Consider the following 13,155-nt stretch of genomic DNA (forward strand, 5'->3'; position numbering starts at 1 on the left):
CTCCAGATCTATGGCCTCTGCGATGGATGCTGATAAACTTCCTACCTTCTTGGGCTCGTTTGTGTCACTCAAGTGCTTGCTCTTGAACTTCCTCTTCCCAGAGGGCTTGTCGCTGGGCTCTGGGCAGGCCTCTCTCTCCGGGCGCCGCACCGACCCTGAGCGGGTGAACGAGGGCCTCCTGTGACCAGGCTCTGGGCTGGCGCCACGACAGGTCAGAGTGGCACTGAGGCGTGGGTACATGCCAGTCCTCAAATCTAGCACAACACAGGAAAGATTTACTCAACGTTTATAAGCAGTATGCTGGGTGTTGGTAAATGTTGGTGTGGTCTCATGCTGGTGAGGATGACCAGCTGTGTACAGACAGGCTCATATAAAGCCACAATATTTGTTTGGGCAGACTTCTTGTATAATCTTCACACTTGGTAGTGGATGGCAGCTAGAGGCACAAACAATGAGGCTAGCCCCTTCACAGTAAACATGCCTTCCATCTCTGCTGAAGTGTGCCATCCAAAATAAAGAGTGCATTAATGGCACATACATGGATTATTTCACATAATAAACTACAAATAGAGGGAAGCTACTGTATTCCAAATCAGTTATACTGTTTACAGTTATATTCAGTCACTCAACTCTACCCAACTTTGCATTGTGTAAGGCCCACTGTGTAAGGCCCACTGTGTAAGGCCCACTGTGTAAGGTCCACTGTGTAAGGCCCACTGTGTAAGGCCCACTGTGTAAGGCCCACTGTGTAAGGCCCACTGTGTAAGGCCCACTGTGTAAGGCCCACTGTGTAAGGCCCACTGTGTAAGGTCCACTGTGTAAGGCCCACTGTGTAAGGCCCACTGTGTAAGGCCCACTGTGTAAGGCCCACTGTGTAAGGCCCACTGTGTAAGGCCCACTGTGTAAGGCCCACTGTGTAAGGTCCACTGTGTAAGGCCCACTGTGTAAGGCCCACTGTGTAAGGCCCACTGTGTAAGGCCCACTGTGTAAGGTCCACTGTGTAAGGCCCACTGTGTAAGGTCCACTGTGTAAGGCCCACTGTGTAAGGTCCACTGTGTAAGGCCCACTGTGTAAGGCCCACTGTGTAAGGTCCACTGTGTAAGGCCCACTGTGTAAGGCCCACTGTGTAAGGCCCACTGTGTAAGGCCCACTGTGTAAGGTCCACTGTGTAAGGTCCACTGTGTAAGGCCCACTGTGTAAGGCCCACTGTGTAAGGCCCACTGTGTAAGGCCCACTGTGTAAGGCCCACTGTGTAAGGTCCACTGTGTAAGGCCCACTGTGTAAGGCCCACTGTGTAAGGCCCACTGTGTAAGGCCCACTGTGTAAGGCCCACTGTGTAAGGTCCACTGTGTAAGGCCCACTGTGTAAGGCCCACTGTGTAAGGTCCACATCCAAACAAACCTTTAACTGCACTGTCTATTTTATTTTTCATTTCCAGGTGAACCGTACCTGATCGAGTACCCTGTCTGGTGAGGACAGATCTTTCCTCCCCCTCTCCGTCTCCATCCTTGTCCTTCTCCGTGATATACTCCCCATTCTGATACTTCCTGTTCCGGCAGCGGTTCCGTTTCTTGCGTTTCGGGGTGTCTCCCTCAGTGCTGGGGACGGGTCTGGCCTTGCACTGTTCAGCCTTCTCAGGCAGGGGGTTGGTGCGCGGTCTGCCCCTGGGCCGGCGGGGTGGCTGGGGGGGTGGGTATGTAGGGGGAGGAGGAGTTGAGGGAGGTGGAGGAGAGGGAGTAGCGAAGCCCCAGTCGTCCAGCCGAGCCTCATCAGCCCTCCGCCGGCCCCTCCTCAGCCTGGGGGTGGAGCTCTCGGAGGACGCTGGCTCCTTACTGGGTCTGCCAGGGCTGCTGAGGGAGACTGGGGTCTCAGATCTCTGGGGACTGAGGAGAGGACTGCTCACGCTACCTGTGGAACCCACATCAAAAACAGACTCACTCACAGCGTTCTAAAACAAAGTGGACAAGAGGAATCGTGACAAAGGACTTCTGATTAGATCTTTGGCTGAGGTGTAGTAGGTGAAGTTCGATTCTAGACTGTCACAAGAGACAGACCTACCTGGTTTGTTGTGAGCAGCCTGCTTGTTATCAGTCGGGCTGCTCGTCTCCTTGCGAGTGTTCTCCCCCTCATCCCTGTGTGGGGATGGTTCCACCAGCGACAGACTGTGCTCCAGTACAGGTACACATGGTTTCTTCCGTGGCAACACACAGGGGACAAAGTGAGTGCACTAAATAGACCATTCAGGTAATCGATCATAAAGCTTGGATGGTGATGGAGAGCATACGGAGAAACAACTGGACTGTATAAACACTGAATTGCCTTTTTGTATTTCAAATCAGTATACTTGAATCCTAATGCAATAACACAAGTAGGTATGTTTTGACGCGCGGTTGATATTTCACAGATATTTTTCAATGATGTTATAAATGCGGATGAGTCAAGTGTGTGAATGTAGTGGTTTTTCTTTCTTTGTTCAGCCAACAAAAGACAATCATGCCATTGAAAACAACACATAATCAAAGCAACTCATCTAAATGGAATTCTAAATATGCGAAACAGCAGAATAGCAACTTACCTTTTTGGGACTTGGTTCTTTCTTCACTGGAGTGGCTTCCTGGTCGTGCTTTTTCTTCACTGGAGTGGCTTCCTGGTCGTGCTTTTTCTTCACTGGCGCCGCAGACTTCTCCTTTGCCGGCTTCCTTGGACTAGGGGGCTTCTTCTGTTTGCTGATGGCAGCTTTTGCTTTGGTGGGAGACTCCTCTTTAATTCCATTTGTCTTCTCCACCTCGGCTACCCCTGCACAATGCCCAGTGAGGATGGATAGGGCAATCCCCTCCAATTTAGCACGGGGAGCGAGACCAGCAGGGGCCATATTCTCCTCCTTCATCGTTCCTCCCTCCAACTCCTGGGCCAATTTGCTGTCCATCCTGTTTCTGTTAGCTGAACCACCGCTTCTAAAGGCATGGGGGTGGCTGGTGCTGTTTGCAGAGACCTGTATCTCTTTGCCACCTGCCTGCTCCCCCAGTTTAATATGTTTCTCAGTACTCTTTTCTTTGGACTCAGAGACACTTGTTTTCTCAAGTTTGTTCATAACTTGTGTGGAATCCCCTTGAAAGGAAAGTGTCTCGTTGGTCTCCACAGATCTGATAGGTGGGCATCCAAAAGCAGCAGTCTGATGTAACAATATGTCCTGGCCCGCAGTGTGGGAGCTCACCACTTCAGGCTTTCTGGATGCCACAGGTGCTAGATGGGAGTATCCCTCGCTAGTCAATGCAGTGGTCTCTAGAGCTTTCTGCTTCACTATGGACTCAAGGTTGGACAGGGGGGACTTGGTTCTGTCCCACTTTTCAGCTTCCATTCTGGACGGGCTTTGATGGGTACCCTGAAATGTGGGACCATCTGAACCTGTGGCCCCCTTGACCTTGGGAGTCCCTTGAATGACCTTGGGAGTCCCTTGAATGACCTTTCTCTGAACAGAAGCACCTTGGTGAGGAAGAAGTGCTGGTCGCTGCCATAACGGCTTGAGGACAGTGAGGGAGTATGGGATTGCTGCTTTGACACTTCCAGATTTCTGATGAGAGTGTGAGTTGGCAGAGCCGGGCAGAGCTGTGGCGAAAGCCCCCTTAGAGGGACAGTTTTGTGTTACAGCTGGGCTGGTACTGTTAGGGTGCTTGATACCATATACATGCTGGTTGCCCTTAGTCATGAATGATGCCTTCTTTCCCCTTGAGGCCAGGTGTTCCCCTTGGTCAATGATAGAGATAGTCTCCTGTCTAGCGAAAGTCTGGAACTCGTCCTCAAAGGACCCCTTCCCATCTTTGCTACGCAGGGTGGAAGCAAGTATGGGGCTGGCCACACCTACATAGGTTCCTGGGAGGTTATTAATGGGGGCTTGAGAGGAACCTTTGACCCAGGATGAGTTGGGTTCCAAACCCTGATGAGTTAGGGGCCTACTAGCCTGCTTTAGAGTCCCATTTCGCTGGGTGTTGGGTAGGATGGGGTATGGCGCGGCAGAGCCATACGTGGCAGTATGGGGCCTCTTTGGATGGAGGGCTACTTTCTGACGTGCTTTGTTATGGAGATGCTCTGTGGTGGCAACCGTGTTTGGAGGGTCTTTGACCGTTTTTGGACGCTTCGACTTGGCGGACAGGTCGAGGGGCACATCTCTTGCTTCAGTCGGGCATGCAACTGCATGGTCATCAGCAGCAGATGGAGCTTTCAGTTTTAGAAAGCCTACGGATGTCTTGTCTGCACTGCGGTGCGTAAGGTCTTTCTCCACATAGTTCAGCAGCCTGCCCTGAGTGGTGATGCTGGTCAGTGTAGGGCCACAGCAGATGGCAGCGGAGGGAGACAATGTGAAGCGGGTTGGTGCGGCAGAGCCTAATGCTGGGTGCTGTATTGGGAGCGCAATAGTGGGAGAGGCCACCACTGAGGCGATAGTGGATTTATGCTCTCTCCCAGCTTTGGAGCTCTTGCTACTGGACGTCGAGTTACATTTGAGTTTGGGTGTTGAGTTGGGTGTTTTCTTTTGAGGTGCTGGACATTGACCCACTGAGAAGTGATATGGATAAGTCTGCAGCAGTGGCGCAACACCAGCAGCTGCGCTTAGTGGTTGACTCCCCTTCTGAAACTGGCTGGCTGTGGCTTCTCTCAATGCTGCGATCTGACCCAATGCGGGTGGAAGAGTGATTTTGCAGAGTGGAGATGAGAAGTTAGTGGAGGGAAGAAAAGTAACAGGCTGGCCTGGTTTAAACAGTGTTGAGCGTTGAAACCCAGCGGGAAGACTAATCACTGACTGGGTCTGAACATGTGGTTTCTTATTGGACGTCACACCACTGTGGCTCGGGTTAACTGGGTCCTCAGAGCTGTTCTTCGTACCACACGGCCAATGATGTGTGGGAAAGACCCTAGGACCATCAGCCTTGGATTTGGGGACCTCTGACCTCTTGTTTTCTCTCTTGTCAGAGCTAATGAGGGGAGGGCCTGACGTTGGAGCATTGTTGTGTTCTTGAGGGGGAGGGTCCACTGGGCAATGGGTGAAGTTGCTAGGGTCTGAACAGACGTTGGCTGGCATTTTACAGTCTGTTGCTGTGCTGGTCTTGTTTTGCTGACTGAGGGGCACATCTCCTCTGAGCTCAGGGGGCAGCGTCTGAGGGGGATTTCCCACCATGCTAGCAGATGCTTGAATCGGAGCACTGATCTCTCTGCTCACTGTGCCTCCATCCCCTACATTCATTGGAGTGGGATCCACCTAGATAACAAGAAAGTTACATTAAGCCCATGTTCACTACTCATGTAAATATCTCCCAGGTAAAGCACCATTGCATCATCTGTGAAGCTGACAGTTCACTCAGTCAGTGTTCAGGCACAAAAATTACCTGCATATGTGTTTCATTAACACAACATTCCTTAGGTGTAGTTGACCTCAGGTCTGCAGCAATGGGGTCTTCCTCTGTATAAGACGCGATGCTGTTGAACAAACAGATAGAAGACTTAGTATGATCTGTGATGATCTGATTGTCCTTTTCTTTAACATGAAACAAAGTTGTGACTGCATTGACCTTTTTTGATCTTGTAAAACGTTCTGAAAAAGACAGTTGTTCTAAAAAGAGACAATTGCACATATATTGCATTTTTATTTTCTACTTTTACCAGCCGGCTCCACCCTGCACCTTAGAGACTGCTGTCCTATGGAAATAGTCATCGAACACGGGTCACTTTTTAATCATGTTTACGTACTGTTTTACCCACTATATATGTATATACTGTAGTTTAGGCTCATTCTATAAAACTACCGCTGAACTCACCTTTCCTATTCATATACCATCTATACACACCATTACACTACATGTTAACGTTTTTAAATGTATATAAATTGTAAAGTATTTGTCTGTAATGTCTTTCTCGCTATACGTCGGACCCCAATAAGACTAGCTGTCGCCATTGGTGTCGGCTCATGGAGATCCTAATAAATCAAATCAAAATGATATACGCACATACATACATACATACATACATACATACATACATACATACATACATACATACAGTTGAAGTCGGAGGTTTACATACACCTTAGCCAAATACATTTAAACTCAGCTTTTCACAATTTCTGACATTTAATCCTAGTAAAAATGATCGGTCTTAGGTCAGTTAAGATCCCACTTTATTTTAAGAATGTGAAATGTCAGAATAATAGTAGAGAGAATGATTTATTTTAGCTTTTATTTCTTTCATCACATTCCCAGTGGGTCAGAAGTTTACATACACTCAATTAGTATTTGGTAGCATCGCCTTTAAATGGTTTAACTTGGGTCAAACGTTTCAGGTAGCCTTCCACAATAAGTTGGGTGAATTTTGGCCCATTCCTCCTGACAGAGCTGGTGTAACTGTTCAGGTTTGTAGGCCTCCTTGCTCGTACACGCTTTTTCAGTTCTGCCCGCAAATTTTCTATTGGATTGAAGTCAGGGCTTTGTGATGGCCACTTCAATACCTGGACTTTGTTGTCCTTAATTAAGCCATTTTGCCACAACTTTGGAAGTATGCTTGGGACTTTGTCAATTTGGAAGACCCATTTTAGCTTTAACTTCCTGACTGATGTCTTGAGCTGTTGCTTCAATATATCCACATATTTTTCCTTCCTCATGATACCATCTATTTTGTGAAGTGCACCAGTCCCTCCTGCAGCAAGGCATCCCCACAACATGATGATGCCACCCCTGTGCTTCACGGATGGGATGGTGTTCTTCGGCTTTTAGGTCTCCCCCTTTGTCCACCAAACATAACAATGGTCATTATGGCCAAACAGTTCCATTTTTGTTTCATCAGACCAGAGGACATTTCTCCAAAAAGTACGATCTTTGTCCCCATGTGCAGTTTCAAACCGTAGTCTGGCTTTTTTTGGCGGTTTTGGAGCAGTGGCTTCTTCCTTGCTGAGCGGCCTTTCAGGTTATGTCGATATAGGACTCGTTTTACTGTGGATATAGATACTTTTGTACCTGTTTCCTCCAGCATCTTCACAAGGTCCTTTGCTGTTGTTCTGGGATTGATTTGCACTTTTCGCACCAAAGTACGTTCATCTCTAGGAGACAGAACGCGTCTCCTTCCTGAGCGGTATGGCGGCTACGTGGTCCCATGGTGTTTATACTTGCGTACTATTGATTGTACAGATCAATGTAGTACCTTCAGGTGTTTGGAAATTGCTCTTGTGGAGGTCTACAATTGTATTTCTGAGGTCTTGGCTGATTTATTTTGATTTTCCCATGATGCCATGCAAAGAGGCACTGAGTTTGAAGGTAGGCCTTGAAATACATCCACATGTACACCTCCAATTGACTCAAATTATGTCAATTAGCCTATCAGAAGCTTCTAAAGCCATGACATCATTTTCTGGAATTTTCCAAGCTGTTTAAAGTCACAGTTAACTTAGTGTATGTAAACTTCTGATCCACTAGAATTGTGATACAGTGGATTATAAGTGAAATAATCTGTCTGTAAACAATTGTTGGAAAAACGACTTGTGTCATGCACAAAGTATGTCCTAACCGACTTGCCAAAACTATAGTTTGTTAACAATACATTTGTGGAGGGGTTGAAAAATGAGTTTTAATGACTCCAACCTAAGTTTATGTAAACTTCCGACTTCAACTGTACATACATACATACATACATACATACATACATATAGTATCAGTCAAAAGTTTGGACACATACTCATTCAAGGGTTTTTCTTTATTTTTACTATTTTCTACATTGTAGAATAGTGAAGACATCATCAAAACTATGAAATAACACATATGGAATCATGTAGCAACCAAAAAACTGTTAAACAAATCAAAATATATTTTAGATTCTTCAAAGTAGCCACCCTTTGCCTTGATGACAGCTTTGCACTCTTGGCATTCTCTCAACCAGCTTCATGAGGTAGTCACATAGAATGCATTTCAATGAACAGGTTTGCCTTGTTAAAAGTTAATTTGTGGATTTTTTTTCCCTTCTTAATGCGTTTGAGCCAAAAAGTTGTGTTGTGACAAGGTAGGGTTGGTACACAGAAGATAGCCCTATTTGGTAAAAGACCAAGTCCATATTATGGCAAGACCTGCTCAAATAAGCAAAGAGAATAGACAGGCCGTCATTACTTTAAGACATGAAGAAGATCAATCAATCTGGAAAATGTCAAGAACTTTATTTTTTCCCCCCAAGTGTAGTCATAAAAACCATCAAGCGTTATGATGAATGCCTGGGTCTCATGAGGACCACCACAGGAAAGGAAGACCCAGAGTTACCTCTGCTGCAGAGGACAAGTTCATTAGAGTTACCAGCCTCAGAAATAGGCAATTGAAGCCCAAATAAATGCTTCACTGAGTTCAAGTAAAAGACATGTCAACATCAACTGTTCAGAGGGGACTTCGTGAATCAGGCCTTCATGGTTGAATTGTTGCAAATAAACCACTACTAGAAGAAGAGACTTGTTTGGGTCAAGAAACACGAGCCATATGGACATTAGACCAGTGGAAATCTGTCCTTTGGTCTGATGAGTCCAAATTTGAGTTTTTTTTCCAGCCGCCGTATCTTTGTGAGACGCAGAGTAGATGAACGGTTGATCTCCACATGTGTGGTTCCCACCGTGAAGCATGGAGGAGGAGGTGTGATGGTGCTTTGCTGGTGACACAGTCAGTTAGTTATTTAGAATTCAAGGCACACTTAACCAGCATGGCTACCACAGCATTCTGCAGTGATACGCCATCCCATCTGGTGAGATGCCATCCCATCTTAGTGAGACTATCATTTGTTTTTCAACAGGACAATGACCCAAAACACACCTCCAGGCTGTGTAAGGCCTATTTGAGTGCTGCATCAAATGACCTGGCCTCCACAATCACCCGACCTCAACCCAAATGAGATGGTTTGGGATGAGTTGGACAGCAGAGGGAAGGAAAAGCAGCCAACAAGTGCTCAGCATATGTGCAAACTCCTTCAAGATTGTTGGAAAAGCATTCCAGGTGACTACCTCATGAAGCTGGTTAAGAGAATGCCAAGAGTGTGCGAAGCTGTCATCAAGGCAAAGGGTGGCTACTTTGAAGAATCTCAAATGTAACAAATATTTTGATTTGTTTAACACTTTTTTTGTTACTACATGATTCCATATGTGTTATTTCATATGTTTGATGCCTTCACTAATATTCTACAATGTAGAAAATAGTAAAAATAAAGAAAAACCCTGGAATGAGTAGGTGTGTCCAAACTTTTGACTGGTACTGGACATACACTACATGACCAAATGTTTGTGGACACCTGCTCGTCAAACATCTCATTCCAAAATCATGGGCATTAATATGGAGTTGGTCCCTCCCATGATGTTGGGCAATTAGGCCTGGCTCGCAGTCGGCGTTCCAATTCATCCCAAAGGTTCTCGATGGGGTTGAGGTCAGGGATCTGTGCAGGCCAGTCAAGTTAATCCACACCGATCTCAACAAATCATTTCTGTATGGACCTTGCTTTGGGCACGGGGGAATTGTCATGCTAAAACAGGAAAAGGCCTTCCCCAAACTGTTGCCACAAAGTTGGATGCCCAGAATTGTCTAGAATATCATTGTATGCTGTAGCGTTAATATTTCCCTTCACTGGAACTAAGGGGCCTGGCCTGAACCATGAAAAACAGCCCCAGATCATTATTCCTCATCCACCAAACTTGACAGTTGGCACTATGCATTAGGGCAGGAAGCGTTCTCCAGGCATCCGCCAAATCCAGATTCTTCCGTCAGACTGCCAGATGGTAAAGCGTGATTCATCACTCACTGCATCAGAGTCCAATGGAGGCAAGCTTTACACCACTCCAGCCGACGCTTGGCATTGCGTATGGTGACCTTAGACTTATGTGTGGCTGCCCGGCCATGGAAACCCATTTCATGAAGCTCCAGACGAACAGTTATTGTGCTGACGTTGCTTCCAGACACAGTTTGGAACTCTGTAGAGAGTGTTGCAACCGAGGACAGATGATTTTTACGCATTACGCTCTTCATCACTCTGCAGTCCCGTTCTGTGAGCTTGTGTGGCCCACCACTTCGTGGCTGAGCCATTGTTGCTCCTAGACGTTTCCACTTCACAATAACAGCACTTAGTTGACCAGGGGCAGCTCCAGCAGGGCAGATATTTTACGAACTGACTTGTTGGAAAGGAGGCATCCTATGAAGGTGCCACATTGAAAGTCAATGAGCTCTTCAGTAAGACCATGCTACTGACAATGTTTGTCTATGGAGATTGCATGGCTGTGTGCTCGATTTTATACACCTGTCAACAGCGGGTGTGGCTGAAATAGCCGAATCCACTAATTTGAAGGGGTGTCCACATACATTTGTATATATAGTGTATATATATATATTTGCATTCCGGACTCTGTGTGTATTGTTTTGTATTGTTAGGTATACTGCACTTTTGGAGCTAGAAACATAAGTATTTTGTTGCACCTGCGATATCTACTAAATATGTGTTCGCAACCAATAACATTTGATTTGGATTTGATTTTTCATCATAGTGTCATTGGCTCAATACACCGAAACTGGTCAAATGCCTCATTCTTAGGTCATGAGTCTTGCCATAGAAGAGGTTAGCAAAATATCAGTTACCTTATCTTGTTAGGGAACGAATTAGCCAGCCCTTTGCTAACGCTACTATACATTCCTAACAGTAGCATTAACTCATGTTAAGTTGGCACATCTAGGATAGACATCACTGTTTAGTGATTTTTTGCGCTTTTTATTGAGAAATTGTTCAATAGTTTTCTGTGTGAAAGAGAAGCTTGATGAGGTGAGATGCCACACTGTCCTCAGTCACAAAATCCAAGAAGGTAAATTGATTGTTTAAGTTTAAAAAATTGACATTATATTACTTTATATAATGTTTTATTTTATGTTATATTCATATTATCAAGAAACATCCAATATTGGTACAAGGCATATTTGCCAATAACTTTCACTTACTCCACATGTATACTTTGTAATTTAACTATGGCCTATTTGCATGGACATAAAGATACTAACATAGGAGTTGATGCCCTCTTCACCCAGGGAAATTGTCACATATTGCTTGATACTTGGAAACCATATTTTATGATCTCTCTCACAGTTCTCCTTTACTGTTGCACGGATGGACGTGGTCAGTGCTGACCAAGCCATGCACGCTGCAGACGAGTGGACTGGCTGAGACCATGGAGAGAAGTAGAAACATGGTAGGCAGGTGGGGGAAGGGGTAATGGTTTCCTCACCACCCTTCATGATACATCATTTTGAAATCCCTCTCTACCCAACTCATTCATGCAGCCTTAACCCTCAGCTCATTTCCAGCTCATGTTAGAAATCAATCTGAGGGGCAAGGAGAACCTGGGGATGATGCCATATAATGTAATACACATTCTTAATCTTAACTAGAGATACTCTATTACTCAAGAATTAATTGTAAAGTTGGTATATCTCAAAGCACCGGGAGTAAAGAAGCCTCAACATACACATCTAGCTTCTGTTTCCCTTTGCCTTGAGCCCTTGATCACGATGCCCAAATCCCAAAGTAAAGAGAACAATTAGCAGTGACATCTAAGCAGACAGGCTAAGACACTGTAGGTATCACATGCATGCACAATCATTTAAATCTTCCAGTAACGTTATTCCTACAGAATGTCAACTTGATGAATATATCTGACCGAAAGCAACATGTTAAAAGCTTTCAGACATCCACCCTACCTACACACCCAATGAGGAAAGGTGAGGCAGCCACCCCACCCCACCCCACCCGACAATAAATGTGATGACTATAAATGGGTCCGGTATAACTATCCACCAGCAAATATCAGAGGAATGTGCCGGGTGTTGAAATCAGTGTAGTTGGCGAAACATACCCGTACCGGAAAACGTGAGTGACATCCCAGGTAGGCGACATATCTCCGCTGAAATCGTTAAACATGGGCTGAATATAGTTGCAAGCATCTATAACTGAAAATGAGAGGCTTTTGCATTAATTATCGCGTAACCTCATGTTGCTACTTGCTTATATTGCTAGTTTGTCTTTGTGCTGCAGATACGCCGTCTCCTCCACTGAGTAGCCCATTGGAATGCTAGGACGTATTTTAGAAACATATATTTTGGGTTTAATTTCTCATGCTGTCAGTCTGCACACCATGCTGGTAAAACAAAGTCACAGCTGTCCCAACTATAATGAGGTGGCTATCCCATAGAGTCTTTCGGCTACGTCTAAATAAGAATAAAATAATCTCCCTCTGACTCGAGATGACTTGATCTCCCTCTGACTCGAGACGACTTGTCCGCCTGGTCAACTGACTGCGCAGCCTGGAGCACACATGCACAAAAGAGACGCATCCGAGTGTCAAATCTATGCATTTGAAAATGCAGAAAATACAGTCGACGAGCGGGGTCGTTTTATTATACTATTTCAACTAATTGAGAAATTGGTTTAATCTCTATAAAACCAACATATTCATGCTAAAACTCCGGGCATCCCACTCGCCCAAAGAGCTGGGGAGCTGTAGTATGATAATCGGCAAGGACGACACTATTGCCTCTCAGGTGATCAGCCTGTCAAAGACAGACTACACATGATCAAAATGGAACCAAATTCACCCTTGATTTTTGAAGCGAGAATGATGCGATAGCACCCAGCACAATAGCCTACAATGCAAGCATTTCCAATATCTAGAACGAAACGACTGACACGAGAATATCCTTTGCCCTATCAAATACTTACATCGTCCATCCGCACTTGCACTTACATACATTATGTGCCTAACGACTGTCACATAATGAAGCCAACATCAATCAACAGCCAAATATCGCGGAATAAACATTCCAAACTCCAATGACTATATTATTTAATCATTCCATAGACCACGAGGTACTGTCCATGACGTATTTTACTGATAAATAACATGACTGAAGAAACGATGTAATGATATAACGTTGTACTGTATTGCATAGACTAATATTGATTGTATGAGGAATATATTACACTTCAACTATTTCCTAAGCTCATTTTCTTATGAAAAGTATTTCAGAACTAACGGAGGGTAGGGCAACAATTTACACGTAACTTGTAGTTGGCTATTGTAACGTGCACCATACACAATAAGGAAAACAAAATGTAACTCAT

General features: G+C 45.2%; 1 protein-coding gene across 2 annotated transcripts in view; it reads right to left on the reverse strand.

Moving 5' to 3' along the window:
- The window catches only part of LOC139366218 (BCL6 corepressor-like 1), a 48,603-nt gene that overhangs the window by 4,136 nt on the left and 31,312 nt on the right, over nucleotides 1-13,155 (reverse strand). Inside the window, exons 2-6 of one of the 2 annotated variants that reach the window (XM_071103448.1) lie at nucleotides 5,379-5,469; nucleotides 2,576-5,251; nucleotides 2,059-2,191; nucleotides 1,450-1,908; nucleotides 46-254 (exon numbers count right to left, since the gene is read on the reverse strand). In XM_071103448.1, coding sequence (XP_070959549.1) covers nucleotides 46-254; nucleotides 1,450-1,908; nucleotides 2,059-2,191; nucleotides 2,576-5,251; nucleotides 5,379-5,469 — 3,568 coding nt within the window. Of the gene's footprint in view, nucleotides 1-45; nucleotides 255-1,449; nucleotides 1,909-2,054; nucleotides 2,192-2,575; nucleotides 5,252-5,378; nucleotides 5,470-13,155 lie in introns of both variants that reach the window. The other variant, XM_071103449.1, reaches the window with a different exon arrangement.

This window comes from Oncorhynchus clarkii, chromosome 14 (genome assembly GCF_045791955.1).
Source record: "Oncorhynchus clarkii lewisi isolate Uvic-CL-2024 chromosome 14, UVic_Ocla_1.0, whole genome shotgun sequence".
Classification (NCBI taxonomy): domain Eukaryota; kingdom Metazoa; phylum Chordata; class Actinopteri; order Salmoniformes; family Salmonidae; genus Oncorhynchus; species Oncorhynchus clarkii.